General features: G+C 43.1%; 1 protein-coding gene across 3 annotated transcripts in view; it reads right to left on the bottom strand.

Moving 5' to 3' along the window:
- The window catches only part of FNDC3A (fibronectin type III domain containing 3A), a 105,861-nt gene that overhangs the window by 52,404 nt on the left and 29,145 nt on the right, over nt 1-24,312 (bottom strand). For all 3 annotated transcript variants that reach the window (XM_026053277.1, XM_026053278.1, XM_026053279.1), the window contains one exon: nt 16,757-16,832. In XM_026053277.1, the coding sequence (XP_025909062.1) occupies nt 16,757-16,832 (76 nt within the window). The remainder of the gene's footprint in view (nt 1-16,756; nt 16,833-24,312) is intronic.

Raw genomic sequence — 24,312 nt, 5'->3', positions numbered from 1 at the left:
CAACTCCATCCCTGCTGGGCTGTGGATCCAACTCCTTCCTCCTGCCCAACTCCATCCCTGCTGGGCTGAGGATTCAACACCCTCCTCCTGCCCGACTCCAGCCCTGCCTTCCCCGCTCCTCTGCCTCCTTGCATCACCAAGCCTGGCACAGGACACGGCGAGGGCGCCCCTTTACATGCACTAATCAGCCACAACACGCACGTCAGCYGAGCACAGAGCGGCAAGCGTCCACCACAACATTGCAGGTGAAATGCTCACATGGATCATTTTGGAACACGGGGGGAAAAGCATCAGTTCCAGCCACAAAGACGCTGGAATAACGGATAAAAGCAGAAAGCTATGGAGCTACTAGCTATAGCATTATTAACAATTCTCTTCTATTGAGATCCTGATCTTTCCCATGAAACCATACATATGTATTYAGAAAGAAAAAGGACAACATCAAATCCCTTCTCACAGGCACATGTGCAGAGATGACAGATTCCTACAGCACTTTACCATTAAGACAGCACTCAGTTTTCTTTTACAATGGCCTTACATACATTCAAAGGGAAAAAAGCAACAAAGGGTTCTATGTTCCAATACTGCTTTCATTCCTATTCCTAACCAACGACCGCAATGCAATTTTGTCATCAAAAAAATTTACGAGTGTGTCTTTGAGCACCATAAACTTCAAAACACAAAGCTGTACTTGGGAGCTTGCAGAAGGATGCTCTTASTCCTTTAAGACACTCCAGTAACACAAAATCTTTGTGCCGTCTTTTTTGAAGCAGTTATGGGTCACATCAGAGAGCAACTCCACCCTACTTAAAGAAAAAAAAAATATCAAAGATGTTAGTATGAAAAGACACTGTGTAGGCTTTGTACTATGCAGCTTAGATTCTTCAAATGTAGAGACTGGATTGGGCTGTTTTAGGTTCAGCTTTAGGGTAATTACTTAATAACTATGTGGAAGAGTTATGCCAAAAAAAAAAAAAAAAAGAAAAATCATGTTCTTTGTCTTCAACAGTCTTCCAATTTAAGTATTAGGTGAACTATAACTCATTGCATTTCAAAGGGAAATGAATGAGCCATATGGTTCTTAATACAGAGGAATTTTCAAGAATATATTTATTTTTAGCAGTAAAAATAATCTGCCTTTTTGCCAGGACAACCATAGAACATATTTCCTTACCTCTTCCTCATTTCTCATTCCCGTTCCCTAGTTCTCTGGCAGTCAGGCTGAGCAGTATTGCTCTACAGTCTTCCCCCTCACGCCCCCAAATCAGGGCACAAATTTAATACTTATGCATAATCCTAAATAGTGTTCAGCGTGATTCAGAAGATTAAAGAGCAACTAAAATTTAACCATTAAGAATGGCTACCTGCTAGAATTTGTATATTCATGTGTATATTTTAGCCATCTAGGTCTGCAGAGCAGAAAGAAAAGGTTAAGTGCTTCCCTTAATAGTTAGTTGTGGCTGGGAAGGGAACAGAGCAACTGGGTCTCAATAGCAGGAGATGATTTGCAGCCTGACAGCAGTTCTTGGTGTGTAGATAGTCAAGGAAAGAGCCCTTGTTGATTCACAGAAGGAAGAGATCCTTGAAGGAACAAACATTAACTTCAACATTTCCCCTCCTGTCCCTGGCTGATCATGCCTAAAAGATGTGATTATGTAGCATTATTAAGTGTAAGGGTCTTTTTTGGCATCATTATATTCAACTTATCAGAGTAATGGGTTATTTTCCTGTACAACACTTACCTAGGTACACTGATTTCACACTGGAGTACAAAATTATCTGACACATGGTGCTGCTTCAGAGAACCTGCACTCAAAGCAGCTCTTCTTCCTATGTGCAAATTTCTTGAGTACCCCTTCCCCCACTGAAAAAAACCTATATACTGATGACTAAGGAAAGCATTAACATGCATACAAATACTGAAAGGGTTTTACCAAATTCCATTGTACAGTATTTTAAAACTATGGGGGAAAATGTACATAAGAGCTTGTGGATATTAATACCTCCTGTTTGTGCAATCTGTAACTGAGTGTTGCCATCAGCACAGTGCCAGATACTTAGCCAAGCGATTAACACCAGAACAGGCTGCCAAGACAAAAAGGTAGTGCCCAACTTGTGGATTTGTTTCTGTGCAAGAATTGCTCTCTAAAGGTCTATTCCCTCTGAGCCCTACCAATAGCATGACCCTCAAATAAGGGTCTTCTTTGAGACCCTTTAAATTGTGTAGACTTCAAGCAAATTATACAAATGAACACAGTGCAGACTTAGATGCTCTATTTAAAGCAGAAGAAAACAAATAAAGTGAAAACAGGAAAAAAATTGTTATGAGAATCTAGCAACTATCCTGCAGAGTATGTTAAGTCTTACTATCTCATTAAAGGCTGCATAGGCCTTTCTGAAAGGGACTGGTGTGGGAGCGGTGATTCCAAATTGAAACCAGTGCAAACCTAACATTTGCAAGAAATGGTAATTCTCAGCTTTCCATCACGGGAAATGASAATCCAGCATTCTGTGTGATCTAGCAGAAAGAGGGAAAGACGGGTAAATCCCGAATGGTATCGCCTCCACTACCACAGTTCTAAGGTCAGGCTATCTGCAGCAAAACACAASTAAATCTTGCTCTTACTAACAGCCAAAAATCAACCATCGCTGCACTGATAAAGAGGAAAAACAAAGTTTTTCCTGGTGAAATTTTACTCTGTTGGATGGTTATRGCCAGGGGCAAAACCTCCTGAAACACTGCACAGAGATGAAGTTCAGTCCTACTGAAGTTCCTCTCTTCACACCCACCAAATGCAGCTGCTGATTTGCCTAAATTAAGGAGCTGTCTTGAATTCCCAAGTACAAAGATGCTAGTATTTATGAGGAAATATTCAGCTATGTAACTCTAAGCTATTAAATAAGCCACGCTTTATATTAYAGCTTTGTTTTGAATTGTGAGGAAGGTTAAAATCTTCCTGAAGTTGCCAACAAGGAGATATTAGTGATGCAAAGTCCTCCTGCCTCTGCCATGATGCAGCCTGCAGCAAACAAGTCCCGGAGCAGACAACCTACAGAACCCACATATGGCAAAACAGAAGCGAGACAGAGCACCCAAGTGAAACATCTGCTGCTACGCACCTCACGCTCTGCAGTGTCTGCTGCAAACCCTTGGCTGATTCACCGGCTGCTTCTGGAGGCCAGTCCTGGGCTTTGGCACATTTACCAGGGAGCCACCTCCCACCAGGTGACAGAATCATTCAGCACATTCTGCCAGTTGTGTCCCCAAGGAGCTATGCGGTCCAGGCCTGCGCTCCTGACTCTTCTGACCCACGACATTTGGGAATATTTTGTCTCCTGAGGGCAGATTCCTACTGGCTGGAAAAAGGAGGTCGTCTTGTTCTGGGAGCGAGCAAACCAACTTCTGTGCTCTGTGACACAGATTAAACCCCCAGCTTGTTGCTGTCTAGGAGAGTGCTATAAATACCAGGCTATGGAGTGAGCCTTGTTGTGACCACGGTTCCCTCTGCTGACAAGAGGCCACTAGGAAAATGATGTGCCACACACTAAGTTTCTGTCCATGCCACCATCACTYAGCTAATTCATCCAGTCCAGAAGCTCTTAACTACAAATTACAAAACCAGCCTTTGAAACGGGAACCATTGCCCAGGCCTTTGCCCAAACCATAGAGAAATACCCACTCCATGGCTCTCAAGGGGCAGAGTGTCTTCCTGTGCAGCTTCCTCTCTAGAAAATCACTTTTTATGGAGGCTTCCATTGCACTGGATGTGTGCTGTCAGCTGTAGGACAGCACGAAAACTTCACTGCAGAAGAGGYTGCAGATGTTGGCAGTGGTCCCAGTCCCATTCTGCCTGGCTAGGCCTGGCTAAGAGTGCTGGTTTTCCCAGGTACCTCCATTTGGAGGTAGCTTGTTTGGACCAAAGTTTTGCAGAGCTTTTTAAAGAATGAAAACTACTCCCATCTRCCGACTGTAAAAGTCATTACTAGAATCAGAAGTCTAATCTAAATGTTTATGTATTTATCATGTTGGTCAAAGTTATTAAAGACCTGTCAAGATCAGTAGGACTTCAGCCCAATCTTGGTTTTCTCTGTCTTCACAGCAGTTCCCTGTTGCAGCGTGCTGGTGAAGAGAGCCATGACAGGCATCACAAGGGGTCATGTTTGGGCTGCTCGGATCCCACCCAAATCCTACGTTTAAGGAGCTCTAAGCTTCTCCTGCACCTTGGCACCTCGGGTCACCCGCTCAGTGGTCACTAATCCTGGCGAGCGCCTTGGGTCCATTGCTTCTGCTCTCCCAGGAGGTCGGAGCTCCCTATGGGCCCCGAACTGTGCAGAGCACCGGGCTGCACCTGACTGATCGCAGAGGTCGGAAATSAAACTCCTGCCTTGATACATGGGGTGCACAAACCCTGCCAGGGTCCCCACAAGGAAAGCAGGATTATTTGTTTGCTCCTGCTGTRTCAAGCTCAGTCCGGTGCACAAACACTTCTTTTGGGTCTGTTATAAGAAAACAGCCCCTCTCAGCCCTCCTCCCCACAACCCACACACAGATTAATTAACACAGTCATTTCCACCGTTAACTTGTCACAGGGTTAGCAGTCTAGAACTTGCTCTTTTGGGACTCTTAAGTGAAAAGGCTCCTCGATTCTCCTCGAGGAACTCGCCACCAGATTTGCTCTCACCAATTCTCAAGCGAGTTCCTACACAGATCGGGAAGATAGACAAGCTCAAACATCAGGAGCATCTGTGATAAAGGATATTGTTGATAAAAACAACAACTAAAAAGCTTTTCCCAGGGATAAAAGCAAGGCCCAAACACAGACAGGCTTATGCCGTTGCAGTGTTCTCTTCAAACTCCCCCTGCTCTGTAACCAAATACGTTTTGGAAAGTAAAACCCCTCCTGCCTTGGCAGCCAAAATGAACTCAGAGCCAGACAGAGCTATGYAAGGAATCTACTTACCTGTGTCAAAAGGGGGTCAGGCCTGAAACAACCAACTTTGCTCAGACACATCAAAATTCGTCATTCCAAGCCAGAAGAAAGGAAAAGAGATACATAAGGAGGAGCTCCTGACCATGTATTGTGGATGATGCATCCTGCTGTTAGGGAGCTGAGACAGTAAAAGTGCTTAATAGCTGGGAAATAAGTGTCCTTTGTTCAGAAACCTTTTCATTGCTTCCCTACTACCTGCATGTGCAAGATCTACCTTTTCCACTGAGGAGCCATGAGAGCTAAAGAACTGAAAACCCCTCAGGAATCAAGTCTATTCACCTGCAATTGCTGTTTCATCCCTCTCACCCACCATCACACATCAAGATCCACCATACGTAGATCGTACATCAACTGCATCAAGGCCAAACTGGAAAAGTCAGTGGTTTTGCTCATACTTCTCCCACTGGAGTGCTGTCCTGCAGCACGACCCTCCTACATAGCTACAAAGCTTCTTGTAATTGTCAAATTAAATATATTCATCACATTTGAAATCCTCCTGGCTGTAAGACAGTTTGACATTTACTATTAATAGATTTTTTAAAAATCATTTCTGGCATGTACTTACTTATCCATTCCTAAAAAGCCTGATTCTTAACTAAACAAGCCAAGCTCGTCCAGTCTCCTACACAGGTTCCTGGTTCTTCTCAACACCCTAGCAGCTCTGCTCTCTAGCTATTCCACTTCCACTCCCTTTTTTTGTAGGCAAGAATTATCAAGTTAGAGTTGAGGTCTCAGCAGAATCCTGTAAAATGCAACTGAAACATCCCTAGCTGCACTAGCATTACCCTTCCTAATACATTTTATGGTCACAGTAGCTCCCTTTTATTATATTGGAGATAATATTCATCTTGCGTGCCAAATGCTTTCTCCTTCTGCCGATTAACTTTCCATCAAAGGAGCTCCTCGTTTATAATTTATTACCCTTAGACATGACCTTGCATTGTGTATTACTGAATTTCATCCGGTCCAGGGCTACTCTCCTTTGGGTTGCTAACCTAAAGCTCTTGTTCATCTTTCCCTACTTCCAGAATGCAGATTTCCTGCACTCACTGGAGTGAGTGGGGAAATGCCAAGTAAATCTGAGATACCCTGATGGCTGGAAGATGCTTAGGTAGCCACTGAGGAACTAAGGTCTGTTTTCCACTCTCGACCAGCTGGGAATCATATTCCAGCATGCTTCCCTATGGAATCCACATTTAAAACTTGAAACCCCCCCAACAAGTAAGGTTAGCAAGACTGTAGTGGATGTTCTCAAAAAAAATGTCCATGCACTAGAACTCTTTGAGCCCAACACACACTTGGAAAGTCATGACAAGCAAGCAGGTGCTCTGCATGGGATTTTTGGACTTCCCAGAGGTTGAACCTGGGAAATAACTAGCAGTGGAAGCGGAGACATGAATTGGATTCATTGCCTAGTGTCTGTTATATACTCTGCCAGAAAGGAATGTAAGGAAATATTTGACTGTGTGTATTTAGTTGCAATTGAGCAGAACAGATGGGGGATTTCCAAGATACACTTTCCTACTTTTTATGTAATCTTTTTATTTGTATAAGTTAAATGAGTGTAGTAAGCATAAATACATACTTTTTATAACTATATTGAAAAGGTTACAGGTATATAATGACAGATTTACAACTTGCCTAGGAAAGCAGTGCTCTAACACACCTGGGGCTAGAATTCTAGTCCACAGTAAAAAGTTATGAAACCATCAACCATCTATCTCCAAACCTTCTGCCTTTGTCCTTACTGTTGCATCTATTTGCAGTGCAAATGGAAGGAAAAGAAGATCAGCTCATACTGGYCAACCCACTGCAACTTTGTTAAGCATTTGCCAATATTCACCTTATTTTTCAACTCTCTTAACACGTGACTCATGAAACTCTTTTGTGCTGTGGGAATTTTACCTGGTTCTCGTTGCTCAGGCTGCCTTTTTAACTTAATAGTCACCATGTTTCCTCCACATTGCACTGCTAGCACAGCCTCACATGTGGCCTCCTCTTGTGACCSCTTTCCATCCAACCTGGAGAAAATTCTTTCCTTGTTCCAGCCCTTGACACCGGCAGCCTCCAAAGAGGCTCTGCAACTTGAAAACAGTTCAGCTCCTCAGACTGTCAAACTCATCTTGGGTTTTGGACACCCCCAAATCTGCAAGACAGCTTTATGCCTTACTTTCTGAAAAATAAAGTCTGAATACTCATTTGAGTATTCAGATTTGTCTTTGAAAGCCAGATAAAACTAAACTTACTTTTCAAATCCATTGATCTGATTATTACAACTGGAAAGTAATTAAGCCTGAAAGCATAACAAAAAGTAAGAATAAATCCATATTTAAGCATGCTTGACAATGTTCTTCAAAAGTACCTGTTGCTTCAAGTTTTACTGAGACACCTCTTGGCTGCCTAAGTCATAGAAGCCAACTSTGAGTGGTGCCTTCCAGGGCTAAACCCCTAAGTTTGAAGCAGCAGAGGATGTAACACAGTAGCACTTCAATTAAAAGCTGCTTTTAATTGAAAGAGAAAAAAAAAAAAGAGAAAAGATAAAAAGGGCTGACAGTTCTCTCCAGACACATTCTTCCTTTTCTTCTTCCCTGTTTCCATGTTTGAATCTGATTCTTATTAGAGAAGAAGGCAGTATAAGGTAGAGTACCTCAGTCAAACAGTCTTTTCCCTATCTTGTTCCTAGGAACTGAGTGTTCCTCCAGCTTTATTTCATTTTTGGAGGGGCACTGGTTTGCCACAGCAGCATTTTGGCACAGTGCTTTTCCTTTTCAGTCCATGATCCTGTTGCAATCTTTACTCACGCAGAGCCACTATAGCTTAAGTGACCTGCCTTTGTTTTTAATGTTGCTGCAACACTTCACAGCACTGCATGCATCATGACAAGTGCTCACTATCTCATTCACGTCATCCCGTATCTTGTTATAGATACAATTCCACGCCAGCTCCCTTTAAGAATTTTTCATGAAGCAGAAATAGAGATGATAAATTTGGCCTTTACAAGGGCTTATTTTAACCCTCTTGTCCCAGTTTCTATCCCTACATTTCAAAGGGAAAGGCCGCAAAAATCTCCCTGCATGTTTGAGAAGCTCCTGAGCATCTTTTTGTGCTGCTACTTCTGCCTTAACTGTCTCCAGCAGTACTAGATCTGAACAGAATGTGAAGGCAACACACAAACAACCTTGTCTGAAGTGCAGACTGTCCCGAGGCAGGACGTATTGAAATCACAAAGGSCTGGGGAACAGAGGAATATCATGACTTTTCTGAGTTATTTTATCTGTGATGCAAGAACAGTCCTCAAATTGCAGTAGGATCTGCTAGACACCACAAGAACTTAGCATTATAGATATCAGGGAAAGGCTGTAGGAAGGAGAGAGCGTGGCAAGTTTCAAAACTGAGTYTACACATTGATGCAGAATGTAAAGTAGGTGCAAGGTCCCTTTCCTCACCCTAATATCAAAATACTGTATGAAAGCTCTTCCTTTAATTGTCGTGGAAGTCACATCCACCCCATCCGTGAACACAAGGGCCAGGATCTCTTGATCAAGTGTTGAGTTCAAGGGAAATGCAATAACTTCAATATTTATGAAGATGGCCTATATGCAGAACACCAAAGGAAAAGGATGAGTTAAGCACAGCTGGGAAAGAGGCTATTGGAAAAATACATAGAGAACAGGCACAGGAGCTAAACGCTCACAAAACAGTCGATACATCAGAGGGGACGCGGGGCGCAGTCAGCTTCTCCTCTAGTAGCTCCAACACCATCACCTGCAAACAGCTCCCCAAGTTCGGGGTGTTCTGCAGTCACCAGAACAAATTTGCTGCCTGCCTGGTGTCCCATCTGCTCCAGAAAGCAGCTTTCCTGGAAAGCTCTTTCTAGTGCGGACAAGGCCTATTCTTTGGGGGAACCAACCAAGAGGAACAGTCCAACCCTCCCCACAAGATCCGCACTACGAGGAGTGATTGGGGCCTTTCAAGCTTTCTTTGCAGCCCCATGTAATTACACTGTTTCTTAATGGCTTTAATTGGTTCAACATACACACTTGTAATTGGCCTTCAATCCACGCTACACAGCAGCTATTTACATTTGTGCACTGCTAGCCCGTGTGTTTGCAGTGGCCTTGCTGGGTTTCTCCCCTTGCCCCTTCCCTTCTTTTGGGTAACCAGCTGCTTTTGAAACCTAGTCATTTAACGCTCAAGTACATCAGATTACAGCTATAATCATATACTATTAATAAACACACGTACAGCCATACATTGCTCTGAYTTACCCATTAGAAAAGAGTAAAGCTAGCAGCAGAATTTTAAATAAAAAGGAACCCAAGTTGCAACATTTAATGATGTATTAAATTCTGTCTGCTAATGTCATGAGAAAAATGTGCCCGGGCCCAAGGACCCTAGCAGGCAGCAGAGCAGCATCAAGAAGGATGGGTGCACATGCAGAAAGGAAATAGAAACCAACCTTCAGGTCTGTTGTTGACTTGACCCTCTGTCTGCACAACYTCTTTCAGCAGCCAAGGAGGAGGCAGGACGGCGCTGGCTCCTGGCAGGGCTGTGGCAGCCCCTGGGGAGTTGGGAACTCGCTCAGGGCCGAGGGACTCGGGACAAGTGGCTGGGAGAGCAGCTCCACAGCCCCGGGGTGCTGCTTTCCTTCCCACCAGCCTGTGCCTCGCAGCCGGGCGCCTCAGGATTACTGCTCTGACAGAAGGAGCGTAGATCACGATGATCTCAAAGGCATTTGGTGGTAAYTGGGCTTTGGGAGAAGGAGCCTCTGTATTTTCACAGCTACAGCCACAGATCCAGGATGCAGGAAGACAACTTGAACCCCGCGGGGTGGGATTTTAAACAAACTCCCTGAGGTCTCATCCGACAACTTGTCACATCTTCCAACGATGACAGGCACCAGCCGGTCTTCCTAGCGTACATATGGTGAAAGAAGATCTAACAAAAGCACTTCTGCCTTTTTGCCTTTAGGAAACTCATCTCTGAGCACGGGCTCTTTGTSAGAAGCAGTGTGGTAGATGCTCGTGGAAGTGGCTGAGTTCAGAGAGTTCATAGTCCTGAGGTCACACACAAGCGCTGCGGGCACGGCCATGGGCACAACATAAATGAGATGTTTTCAAGCTCTTACCTGACTTACTGCGGTTTATAATAGTCAGGCTTTCAGCTCTGGCTTGAAGACATCTCATTTAGGGGTCTAAAATTACACACCTATATTGCAAGTTAGGACTTCGAGCTTCTTCTAAAGCAAGAGAAGATCTAGTCGGTGCAGACAGCGGAGCCTGGAGAGCTTTTCAGTTCAAACCCATGTCAGCTGAAAAGCACTGGCTGTACTTGTAGCTAGTGACTAAATCTTCACTATAATGGGAGCTTAGATCCAAGGCTACATATAGAAATGTACATTTAGCCACCTAAAATTAGATGCCTTCAGCGTGCAGCTGAAAACTGATATTTCAAAGAAATGTCTCCAGAACCTTCCTGTACCCAGGCTGGGTTTACAGTGTGAAGCTCAGGGTACAGGGAAAAGAAGGAAGAGGAAATTAGAGAAGATAAAAAGGAAAGCTTATGTATCTGACTAGGCTACATGGGAATGAAAATGAGACAGAAAAAAAAAMCAGGCTAAACAGTTTATAATGAATAAACATAGTAAATTATACATCCCAAAATGTATGAAGTCAAAGAATAAAGCTTAAAGAATGTCTAAGACAAAAGAAAACAGCCCAAATAAAAGCATTATATAGCTGTGTCTGTCCAAATAGAGATTAGATTTATAATTCAGCACATTTTGAAGAGAAAGCAGTGTCAGAAAAAYCAAATTTTCCTTAAAACACTGCAAACAGCATTATCAAAGTGATCTTAATTAATGCATTTCCCTCTCCACCTGTGTTTTTTCATCTTCTGCCGCACAAGGCAAGGAAACAGGCCTGGGCTGCCTCTAATAAAACTTTCGCCAAGTCCATCTTATTCTGGGAATGACGCATTCTAGAAACCTGCTATTTATAAACCTAGCAAAATGGCCAAGGCAGCAGCAAAATAAAATATGTTTTGTTGTACTCTCACTGGCTGCCTCTTTAAGAAAAAGGGAGAGATGAGACGGCAGCCTCGTCCACTTATCAGACTTAACCGAGGAGAAGGTCGGGCAGTTCCCATAAAAGGCTGAGCCCGCCCTGCAAGGAGGTTAATTCCTAGTGCCCATCCTAGGGCAGAAGGCAGCGATCTAAATAGCAGCCTTCTGGAATGCTACAGCTTATCCTGAGCRGGGGAATGACCTTGTTTTGTGGCTTTTTTTTTTGCAATTTTTGTTTGCGTTAATAAAACTGAATTTTAAAACACAGGCCCCAAAAGGTCTGCCAAGCGCCTCAGCTGTGTTGCAGAAGTAACTACAGGACCAAACAGATGTAGTTGAGCTAGCTTGAATTCCATATAGTATCAGCAAGAGGAAAGCTGCAGCTGCAGGGCTTTAGGGCCCGTTTACCCAGCCAGGAGCCCTCAAATTATGGCTGGGATTTCTCCGACATGACAAGGGCAGGAAATGAGTATTCTACAGTCGATACAGTGAGGGCTTAAACTCCTCACTGTTTCTTTGCCTTATTAGAAGGGGATTTGCCAAATCTCTGGCCAACTCTTAGGTAAACCTACCGGTAAAAGGGAGCTGGGAGGGAGCCGTGTTCTGCAAAATCCCCAAGCATTCACGCACTCTGTTTATCACTGAGCTCTAAAAGGGCAGCTCCTACTTGCAACTGTTTAAGGATGAGACAGCTCCAAATTGAGGAGCTAAAACCACGCTCCATGGTCACAGACATGGTGACACAGTCACCGCCTCTCCTCAGCATCTTACTGCAACAGAGACGAGAATCGGGTCCCATCACAGCTGTATCCTGGCTGCGCCCAGTGCTCTTGCTATTATTAGTTTGATGGGAGACACCTGGAAATGCAAACATCTATGAAACACCTCATCACATCATATCCCACTATTCTGCCCTGAGGACTTCGTAAATGGAAACAAGGATGAAGGAGCTACAGAAAGATCACCCACAGAAATTCCCCTGGAGGCCTCCAGTAACCATCTTCAACAGGAGTAGAAAAGCTAGAGCACTACAGTCTGTCCAAGAAGTAGTTGTCTGAGTTGCTAACAAATATTTATTATCCAGGCTCAAAAGCTGCTCAGAAAAATACAGATGCTAGAGGAGAGTTTTCATTAATTACAATGTTAGTGCCTTGTCTTACTGTTGGTTTGCTAGTTGATTCCACCGCTCCAGATCTAGGCTTTTATCACAGGATGGTTGAGGTTGGAAGGGACCTCTAGAGATCATCCAGTCCAACCCCCTGCTCCAGCAGGGACACCCAGAGCACAGGGCACAGGGTGGCATCCAGGTGGGTTTGGAAGATCTCCAGAGAAGGAGACTCCACAGCCTCCCTGGGCAGCCTGTGCCAGGGCTCTGGCACCCTCACAGGGAAGAAGTTCCTCCTCACATGGAGATGGAACTGCCTGGGTTTCAACTTGTACCCATTGTCCCTTGTCCTGTCACTGGCCAACACCGAGAAGAGTTTAGCCCCTTCCTCCCTACATTCTCCCCTCAGGCACTTCTACCTACTGATCAGATCCCCTCTCAGTCTTCTCTTCTCTAGGTTAAACAGGTCCAGCTCACTTAGTCTTTCCTCACATGAGAGATGCTCCAGTCCCTTAATCATCTTGGTTGCCCTAAACATTYATCTAAACATTCTTTTACTCCTAAATGTTGCTTGCAGCTAAAGCCAACGCTGTTTCCTTAAGTTTAGCCATCCTAAAAACTAACATCTGGGATCCCTACTGCAAAGCCAAATATCCTGAGGACACGTTGAGGTAACTGCAGACAGACAGACCACACTTCCTTGGCTGCCACAGGGGGCTTGGGCTTTGCAAATCAATCTCCTGGTGAAAGAAGCACCTTCCAAGCCCCCTTCTCTTCAGTTCCATTCAGATTTTAAGATGTCCAGTTTGATTGCTTTAACAGCATCGTAAAACGACCACATATGAGACTTAACAGCAGAAAATCAATTTACTTCGGGCTCTGGCAGATGGGCAGGGGGGCTGCAAAGTTGAAGCTAACCTTCGAATGAAAGAAGTTTGAGTTTCACTGCTGCAGTCTCAAAACAGATGTGATGCTTCTCTTTTTCCTCTTGAAAGTACTTTAACATAAGGAATAAAATACTTTTTAAAGAAAACTGAAGAGAGGTAAAATTGCCAAACTTTTTTTTTTTCTCCCCCAGAGACTAACCTTCACACCGATACTTCATTTCAAAACATGAAGCATTTATGACTCACTCTGATTTACATACGTTTTCTTATTTTATTATGAAAATGGCAATTTTCCTCTGGAGAGACATATAACATGGTCTCTTATTATGTCAAGTAACATTTAATAGCCCTTAGCTGCAACTTGGGACTGTTATAAAATGTGCTCAAGATGAGTCATCTTCATTCATTTATTCCGCAATAGGAAGAATTCATGAATGAGTGATCTGCTGTAATTCACTTCTGCAAAGAGGGCCCATTCATACATTTCAAACCTGGCTTTCTGAATCACTATAATGTAGCTGATTATTTCACTTTGACAGAAGAAAATTTTGGCTGAAGGAAAGTTTCCACAGAAGTCTGAACATTTCTACTATGTCAGAACAGTTTTATAGATTTAAGAGCTCTTCTAAAAATACACTTTTTGGTCTAGCACATGGATACACAGGCAGATGTCTTCCTATCTATTTAGCAAGTAAAACACACACTCTTTGGAAAGGAAAAGGCTGACAAATGGTTTAAATTGAAGTTGCGTCAAGAGTGGGCAGAAGTCATGACTATCAAAAAAACACCAGGCAGCCAAAACAAAGCATTTTTTAAAGTAAAATAACCTGATGGTTAGCTCACAGAAGTGCTCATTTTAAACTATTTAAGTAAAATATGTGCAATACAAAGCAACTATGACACAAAACCTAAACRTAAAAATATAAAGCAACACTGGGTTTTATTATTTTACAGAAAGCTGTATGCAATGCATCCACAAAAACACACACAAGCCATTTCAAGTCATCAAAACTGATAAASAGAGGAATGACACTCAACGAGGAAGAAGGATCCCTCAACAACAGCGCTCCTTGACCAAGGCTGGAGATTTCCAAAGAGGAAATTATCCCAAGAGCCTCTTTATCCCATCATAATTGCCAYGGAAGAGGTGTGCATTAAGAAGTTAGGTGGCTCTTACCACAGCTCCAAAACATTCGAGGCCTTAAGGACCATCTGTGAGAYGAGCAGAGAGCTAGGAAGTCAGCACCAAAATCCGAGTACGGATGCAGCATTTCCTTCAGATCACCCCAGCCTGACTGCCTGGTGCTTTGAGCCTTCAGTACTGAGCAGAGTGAATATTTTAGAGCTGCCCATAACTCTGACTCTCCCGTTTTCCTGGATAGATGTGGATTCTAGCTGCTTCCAAGCTGAGCAGTTTTACCTCATACATACAATACYCAAAATAGGATTAGCACTCTTCAGAGATAAAATAATTGTGATGAGTAACAAAGATGAGCTGTGCTCATCTCCGTGCTCCCGACAGCCAGCGAAAATGATGCAAGAAAATACAATTAACACTGCAATTCTATTTATACACAGCCCACCTTGACTTCACCACCCAGGGCAAACTCGGGACGAGGTGACTACCAAGTAAGCATGAAAGTCACAGGAGCAGCGACCTACCAGCCACCCCCACAGGTCAACTGCATCTGTGCTTCTGCTGTGTCTCCATCTAGAAATAGCTCCTACCTCTCATCCTACGTCTACAGGCTACTTCACAGAAAAGGCAGAACATCTATTCTTTTCAGAGGTTTTTTTTTTTTTTTTTTTTTAATAGCTGTACACACTCAGAGAAGACTGTAACAACAGGCAAATATTTGCTGGAAAGAAACAGGTTGGAAAAAAAGGATTCACAGATTGCCACAAGTAATCAACTTCCTACTAACAGCATCTCAACAGTAAAATTCAGCTATGTAGCTKCATTTCCTCATGCCTGATTTTCTTAATAACCCTCCCTGCACACTTATAGAGTTGTCCCCAGATCATATTCATTAGATATTTCCGTATCTTTAAYTTCTTGGAAACTGAAGACATATACTGAAGAAAGCAGCAGGGAACTGAGGGTAGGTTTCCTTCTTTACATTCAATGCAAGAGTCTCTTGTAGGCCAAATCTGTTTTGTGAACTGGACCAGCCAATACCATATTACTCTCTATGGTGTCTGCCATCTATGAAGCTGTTTACTTTGTACAACTCTATATGCAAAAGCTGTTGGGAAAGTCGACTTTCCTCTCATTAATTGCAATATATGCAACTGTGAGAAATATGTAAGAAAACAAAGCATCAGTTTTTGAAAGTTTCTTCAGGCAGGGAGACTCAGCAACTCAAGAACAAGTCAAAAAAGCAGAGAGATGGGTCTGACATAAAGGCCCATACGCAACAATTGTCTCAAGAGTGGCAGAAGCAGACAAGAAAAACTAAAGTCAAGTGAATGAGCGTAGCTCAGGTTCTGTTCCAAGAGAAATGAAGCTGTGGACACAAAAGCCTCCAAGTTCTGCTTTACTGTAARGCTTGCAGGCCATGTTTTCGTGTCCTAGAAGGCCAAAGGATAAGACAAATACATGGAGGACTGAAAAAGCTGTTGAACTCGTTTGATATCGCAAAGTAACTGTGACACAGCTGCGTTTCAAGCAAGTCCCACAAAACTGAGCTCCAACACTGACTGAGCGTGGCTCAAATGCAGCAATATAATATTGTGCAAACAATAGAGAGTTTTGAAGAATGGTTTTAATGAAAATAAAAGTTTTAAGATTTTTTGGTACATATTGTAATCCAAGACTTCCCTCTGATCAGTTTTACTGTGGCTAAAGGACTTGCCTAGGACACTAGAAACCAGAATTTGGGCTCTCCTCAGGCTTCAGAGAAGGGGGAAGCCACTCGCTCCAGCTTCTCAGGACAGGATCTGCTGAAGCTGAACCAACGTGCAGAAAAAGACAGTGCAGRATTCACTGGTCCAGCAGAGAAAATGCCTCAGTGCTGCATCTGTGGATAGTTTCTTACACCACACACACAAAAAGTGGTAATCTAAATAGCACATCATCCAGTATCTCATTTCTTGAAGGTCTAGATGATCTTAACTTTTGTAGCTATTCTGATTTGGTACAGAAAACAAAATCTGTATAAAAATAACACCAGTACAGAAGAACTGCCCGTTACACATAGGGAGGTAGCATTTGGATGCGGTGCCTGTATTTGGAAGCTCAGTCTTGGGAGGCAATTTGGCCCCTGGGGATAACAAGTAACTAGCAGCRGGGTAGGGAGGTAACATATAACTAYTGGTGGGAGGGGCAAAGTTATGTCTACATGATAGCAAAAAATAATGATAAAAAAGGGACTACTAAAGTCAACACAAATTAACAACTAACTTTTAATGTTTGTGTAACAAATGAGCTTAACCAAAAGCTGTTACAGCAGCACTTGCTCATTTGTTCCGCAGCTTGAAATGATTTCCCCCACCCCTGCTGAATGTAATGTAATATAGGAAAAGATGTTCTCATTATGATAGTGAGGTATAAAACCAAATGATACTTAGCATCTAATCTTGTAAGTCTTTAAACAGACATTTTATCCAAAACCACTTTCCTCACTGTTTTACTTTCAACATCATGAATCGCTTTTTGCTTACCCTGGCAACAGATCAGGAAATATTAAAAGAAATATATCAGCTTTACCTGTAATGCACTGAAACTGTCCATCTTCTCTTCTTATTGTAAATGCTTCCCCTGGATTAACTTGCACAAGAATAACCTTAAAAATAAAAGAGTTTTTACATCCATTACACAGGTGTACGTTACAGCATGTGCAAAAAAAGAGAATTTTCTGGAAGAAAAAACAGCAACCATTCTGGCTGATTAATAAATACACTTTACACTGCCTGCAGCCTTCAATCCATACACAGAAGAGATAAGATTAAGTACAGATATTTTTACAACCATTTTTCAAAGAGTCAAGGTGACATGAACAATTGGGTAAAACTGTAGTTCTACAAACTTCATTTTCTGGACTGCTTGGTGTAATTAAAGCTGTTTCTACAGCTTCCATTCTTTTAACAATGACATTAGGCTCAACATTAATCAAGCCATTATATCCAAGTTTTCTAAAGAAGCCTAGAATTCCCAGTGTTTGAATTTTACTCATTACCACTTGGCAAAGGGCTTCCAACGGATGGGAAACACTGCATAATTTCCCTTTTTTCATGGTTTAAGCATGTTTGTAGATTCATTAATGTTATTAGAAGTAATGACAAAGTAAGCGCACTAGATGCACAGCACGTCACAGTGTGGACATTTGTGTTTGTGGAAAGCTCATTATCCTAATCCTACAAAACTAGGCAGCACAGAACTGGTAGAAAATCACACTTAATGGCTGAAATGAACTGGGGGAGTCTGACAGGAACCCCGAGCAGACTCCTGTATGCTCATTAAAGCCTGCTTTCCTGTAGGACAAAATGTCTGTAATTACTGAAGAACCCAGACAATGTTCCAGAGAGGAGGAGGAAGAGAAAGGAGGAAGGAAAAAAAGAAAAAAGGAGGAAAAAAGGAAGAGCAGGTACATCCCATACTGCATCATTTTCTTTCTGGGCTCCAACTTTCTTTAGTCTAGCTTGCATGCATCTAAATACAATATATAGGTATTATACTTCCTCCTGATATAAACCAGGTGAGACACACACACATATGTATTTATATCCTTAATATTATGGCCAAAATGATAGTCCATTAAATTCTTAAAAAAATGTACTTGCTGCTGCTTCTTTACAGTAAAGAAAAAGAAACTTAAGTGCTACTGATTTTAGGACTGACAAATCTTCCTGTTTCGTTCAGGATTTTTGTTTGCTGCATCTTTCCTGAGCACCTGTGGGTTTAGGCTACCTTTTGTGCCTCAGCAGAAAGTAAGTGCAATGGGAAAAGCAGGTAATTCCTCCTCCTTTGGTAGTGCAACTTCACAGATTAATCAAAAGATTGTAAGCTCTATCCTAACACATCTGCAATTTTGATGAGACTTGCTGGATATTCAGCATTTTCACACTTGGACCGTGCAGTTGAGTGTTCAAATACTGCTGTAACTCAACTCAGAACATCCACTCCATATGAGACAGGATCGTCACTGGGGAAACCTCTTGAGAAGCCTTAGGCTTTCTGAGGAAAAAAGACAAACTTGATCCCAATTTACATAAGTTACCCAACTTATAGCAAGACATATTTTAGATAAATTCACTAAAAACATTAAAAAGTATGACACAAGCTTAAAGCCAAGAGAAGTTTGGAAAGCACTTGAAAGACCTTGTAAGTCTTCAGAAAATACTGTGTTGCCAGAGTTCACCTTAAGTGCTTGAAGGCAGCATTTTCAAAATGAGCATCATCTTCAGGATGAGATATCCAAGGGAAATTTGCATGCAGGACCTGAATACTTTTTTCTCTTGCAAGTAGGCCCAGCTTTTTAAAGCCCAGCCTTTCACTGGTTTGCTTCCATGTCTCTGCTACAGCTCAACACCGAGCTCGACACAGAGTAAAAGGCCATGGAAGTTTTGTGGGGTACCTGAGACAGTCTCTGCCCGGAGCAGCAGTCACATCCTCATGGCCGTTTTGACCGGCTCTGGATACCCTCATTTCTTGGGCCATGTTGAGGGACACGCACGACTTTCAGCTCTGTCTTCTTCTTTTCTGCAGTATCAACTGCAAGAGCAAGACGAGCTGTAAAGCTGCCAAGTCTCAGGGTGGTGACTGGTGCAAGTCCCTTGACTGCTGCATGTGAAGCAGTGGGAATGGGAAGGCCTGGGATCCCTCGGCTCTTCCCGCTTCCTGAATGTCGCCTTTCCTGCTTCCTGAATGCCAGTGCTGGCTCCTGCGGTTGGTAACCTAGGTAATGATGTTGCCTTGGGAACCTGCTGGTTTCTCCTCCCCTTCCTCAGCTGTGGGACATCTGAATTGGTGGCTCCCGCTCCCCAAAGCAAAGTGGAGCACGGAGAGAGACACACTGGCCCAAACACCGCACACAGGCAGGCGACGTGTCTCTTGATGTGCTTTTGSAGGGGGTTCCCTGTGCGAGAGGCCTTTGCTGTTCACTCACACAGCTCTGAGTGAACATGGGAAAAAGACAGGCTCAAGCCTGGGCTCATGGTATGGCACAAAGGGTTCAGCAATGCTTGTGCCAGGTGGCTGCAGGCATCCTGATGGAGAGCAGCACTGCAGAGGTGCTCGAGACGCTGGCAGACTTGCACTTCCGCACAGTCGAGAGGGTTGGGAGGCTGCCTGGCTGCACACTGCTCCTCTGGCACATCAGCTGCATGCTCGGCTCTCAGGAACAAGAAATGGTCCTTTTTCTTTCAAATGCCATGTATGAGGCAAATAAAACCTACAGGTAGCCAGGATTTATAACCTTCCCATCTCGCTCCAGCTTTCCCTTGCACAGTCTGGCACGCTGCAGCCTCCAACACGCTACCCTGCTTGAGGTCAGTACTTAGCAACCCTGGGAACTTTGTGGTCAGCATTTACCAAAACTGAGCCCACGGTCTTAYGTGCCAAGTACCCTAAACCTCAGTTTGGTTCCTCTCCAGGGCAAAATCTGCTTGCTGGCTAGCACTAAATGAAAAGCTTTGGAAGAAACCCTTCTGGTTCAGCCCCTTAGCCCGTGCTTCACCCTGCGTGTGACAAAACCTGCTGCTTCCTTCCCCGAAGCTCTCCAGAACTTGATAGGCGCTATATTCTATCAAGATTCCTGCTGCCTCCTCCATACAACAACTGCAATAAACTGGAAAACTCACCTGTGGTATATTCAGCGAAAGGCATATTTACTATAGACACTTTTCAAATGGCACTTCTTCCAAAACCAGCACTAAAGACTTCACAACCCTCACAAAATAATGGGAACATTAAGACTTGCCTTAGAGTATCTCCAACGCAGCCAACTACAACAAAATTTAAAAAAAAAAAAAACCCTAAAAATGTAATTTCTCAATGCTAATACAACTGTGACTGTACTTTTTTAATCAGGTTAAAAATATATTAAATCAGTGCCATTAAGAAATGCAGGATTAGGTCAACAGCTAATTTTGCGTCGTTTTCACTGGGACTGAAAATTGTTTCCTTTAAACAGCTATTTAATGATGATCCACACGACCTCAGTGCAGTTCCTGATGAAAAATAGTCTGTTATCCACCAAATTATGAGCATATCTTTCCTGGAGATATTAGCATACAAATTGATGTGACTGTAGCTACCCACTTATGCTAAAAAAGTATGACCAGCCAGTGACTAAAGTGTGAAATACATGAAACACCAGTTCCCAGAGGTTTAACAGTGCAATTTCGTTAGCTTTCAGTGGTATTTAATTCATTCTAAAAATGATATTTTAGATGATTAATCCTGGTCAAATGAACATTTAAGCTGTTCTGGAGGTTTGTGTAAATAGGCAAATTGGTGGTTCACCTAGCCCGGTACGCTAATGGAAGAAAACCCGCCTGGTGCCACCCTGTGCCCTGCGCTCTGGGTGTCCCTGCTGCAGCAGGGGGTTGGACTAGATGGTCTCTAGAGGTCCCTTCTGACCCCAACCAGCCTGTGATCTGTGGAGAGGCTGCTTAGGGGCAGCAAGTGAACATGAATCTGCTTGAACTCTTGGGAACTGCCCATACTCTTTGTCACCACAACCCATGGCAGCGAGTTTCTGAAGGTCACATTTCTTCTATCCATTTTAAGCCCACCTCCTGCCAGTTTCAAGCGCTCCCTAGATCCTGTGTGTGAGATCTGCTGAACGGTTCTGAAGAGTTTTCTCCATCATCATCATCGTTTTGTCAATCATACACTGTATTTTGCCCCCTCCTTGCCCCTAGTCTCTGTAAAYTTCACTCACGGCATTTTTAGTCTCTGAGACGACTCTGTTGCAGTGATCCTTAGCACAACTTGGCTTTGCATCAACAAATATTCCCCCAAGCAAAACATGATACAGGACAGACAGACTTGCAGAATTAATGACTGTTCCTTGCAGACACCACGTCTGTCTTCACCAGGAGGTCAGTAAGCAAGATGAGATAAAAACCTATGGACTGCAGCACAAAGTAGCAATACCACAGTAGGGTTAATCCTGGTCCTAGGCCCTAGTTGAGGTCAGTAGAGCAGCAGAAAGGCCTAAATCGCAGGCTGTGATTTAGGGGAAAACCTTTCCATAGCAGAAGCTGTAAATACAACGGAAGGTTAAAGATATTTCTACATCTGAGGAGGAAATAAAAGGGAAGCTGCAGTTTCTGATGGCTAAAACCTGGAAGTTGTCATTCAGATGAAAAGATTTTTTAAAAGGTTCTTGGTTCGGATGCAGGATTCATTTGCTACCTAGTACGAGATGCCTGAGGACAAGTGTTTCATGGTGCTATACGCACAGGGAGCAACTTCTGAGCAGGGCTCCAAGGCTCCTCTCGCCAAGTGTGCGCACATGCACTCTGCACAGCCTTYCTCCAAGGAAAGAACAGCGAGGAACAGGGAAAACAGCATCCCCAAAATATTTGGCTTCTCCATCAACTATAARTATCATGGTAAAAAAATACTGCTCTCATATGATGCATCTAAAGATAGTACTTTGAACATGCTGTGGGGAATCTAGAGGTGTAAAGTGCAAAGTAAACGACTGCCTAAAAGTACAGATCTTTAATGCAGATACATAAGCAGTAAAATCCAGAATTAAGACCTTCCTCCTCCCCCAACCCTGCTGCATACAGGTACAGAGATCTACCTGGTTTGTGGAAATATTTGCATACCATGGATGTGAAGAAGACTTATGAGTGACTAGTTTCACCTTACCACACAAGGCTGAACCTTAGTATTGTTTAAACTATGGTTTTGTAATGCATTAATATCCGTATTTTAAGAGGGACAGGATTGAAATACAGTCCTAACTCCTGAGCCAACACAAACATCAAGAGATTCAATTAACATGCAGGCAATTTTTGTTTACTAGTTTAGTAATCACAGTCCTATTTTCAAATCTTCTGTAGCAGATAAATTCTTCTCCTCAAAGGAGTGCTTTATACATGAAAGATTCTGTATCTCTACAGAAAGTTATTAGCAATTGAAAGTACAACATCATTTAAAAAGCATTTAATTTTCCTACTATCTATAGGGTTATTTCCAATCAGTGAAGTTTCTGCTGAAAGAAATCAAAATTATCATTTTGGAGTTGGTGGGACATGGGGTTTTTTCTTTTTAAATGTGCGTTGAAGAAAAACGTTTAAGTATCAAGCTCTTTATTTGTCTCTGAAATATTCTCTTGAACACATCTATCAGCAAAGGCCATCRGCCTTTTGAGGGAGAAAAGGGGAAAAAAGATTTTTTTTTTGAATCCTGACTAAACACAAAAGCAAAAATACATTATACACTCCAATCATTGCACCACCTGCGAAGCTGCGGGATAAGCACACGTGAGAACAGCCACTGTGTTTTCCACAGGCTAGACAAGAAACCTAAAGGAACAGGGTTGAATTTCGGTGTAAGGAGATATTTAGACCCCCTTTCCCAGCCCCGCTATCTAAAATCAGAGGTGAGGAACTGAATAAGTTACTTGATACCTTCTAAAAAGTGAGTTACGCTCCATGAATTCACAGATTATTCAAGAGTGAGGGAAATCTGGGGAAAGACTCCAAGCAAACGTAAAGCCTCTGAAAATATACTGGAATGCTGATACATCTACCCCTAAAAACATCAAAAGAAAACAGTGCCATTTCTTAGCAGGGAAACTAACATAGGTTCTGGTACATGTATTAAAAATATTGAAAATGTGGGAAAGTTGGGAAGAAGGCAAGGAGAAAGAGAGGAGGAAAAGCCCACTAGTGATTACTTTGTTTCTAACCCTTGCAAAAGCTTATATAGTACAAAGAAGAGTACGTTGTAACTGCAACAGTGGTTGTGGTATATTAGAAAGAAATACCTCATAAGGGTCAGTGCCTGTACAACAGGAGGGATTACAGTACTACTGAAAAGCTCAGCTCTGCTTTTGTCCCATTCTATGGCACCCCAAAAGATCCCATGTTTATTAACAGACCTCTGAAGCCATAAGGGTCAATAAACTTCAGTAAAAGCAGAAATAATATTCTTCTCTGAAGTGCTTTGCTAGGAAGCAGACACAAGAGCCTCAGGGTGGTGGGGTTGTTTCTTTTAAATGGAAGTATTGATATTTAGCATTATATGAACATAGGTGCTGAATAAGTAGTAAACAATTGCCCAAAAAAAATCATAAGTGACAAAAAGACAGTAATGTACTACAATGCAGCATTAAAAATACAAAAATGTAAAAAAAAAAAAAGAAAAAAAAAAGAAAAAAAAAGGGTTTGTCTAAAAATACTGCCGGTGAAATCAGCTCAACAGAACTGATGAGAAGTATTCTTAGTCAAAACGAAAGGGTAAATGCAATTTTCAGTTTTAAACAATTCACAAGATGAGTAAAAAATCCTAGGGAATATTCTTAGTCATTGGGAGTTCAGAAATTTTTAAAACACTCAAGTAAGCTTGTTGAGAGGGTGGTGCAGGCAGGTCCTTTTAAAGACGCATGCAGKATCTTTAACAGCCTGCCTGCAGCCAGATTAAAAAGGGGAAAACGGGGTGTATTTCTGTATGTTCCCTTAGCAAGGGTGACAGTAACACAAGCCACAGCCCCCAGGCAAGCAGCCCATGGATGCCCTGTCACTAGGCTGCGGATCCAGCACAGTGACATTTCTCTCTGCGAGGAAGCAGTAAGATGACAATTAGCAGCCCGCTTAATCACATCCCCTCCCCACTGCAGCTCCCACTTACTGTTGCTCGCATCCTTTCACTTCTCTCATTCACCTGGCGCTACCCACAGTGACCAGAGCCGCAGGAAATCGGCCCCTGCTCCGGYGGCTCCGACGGGTTCCATTCGCCACCATTCCCGGGGCACCTCCAGCTGGAGGCYGTGGCGGAGCGGGCGCCACTCCGGAGCCGGCGGGAGCTGGAAGGTGGGATCGGGTACCTACCTCGAGCCTTCCTTCCTATCAGATTATCCAACGTGCGGCGCCGCTTCCTGCTGCACCGCGTCGCCATGGCGACCGCATCAACAAACCGCTCCCGCCGCAGCTGCTCCGGGATCTGGATGGACTAACGTCAGGCAACAGGCGGATTTAAGGGGACAGGGCTTCCAAGTATAATGGAAACACCGTTATAGATAATGGAAACGCCGTTATAGAGCGGCGTGTTTGATTTAGCCTCATGATTCCCAGATGGGCTAC

This window comes from Nothoprocta perdicaria, unplaced genomic scaffold (assembly GCF_003342845.1).
Source record: "Nothoprocta perdicaria isolate Ctin4 unplaced genomic scaffold, notPer1 scaffold_98, whole genome shotgun sequence".
NCBI lineage: Eukaryota > Metazoa > Chordata > Aves > Tinamiformes > Tinamidae > Nothoprocta > Nothoprocta perdicaria.
This window is presented reverse-complemented; position numbering and strand designations above follow the sequence as displayed.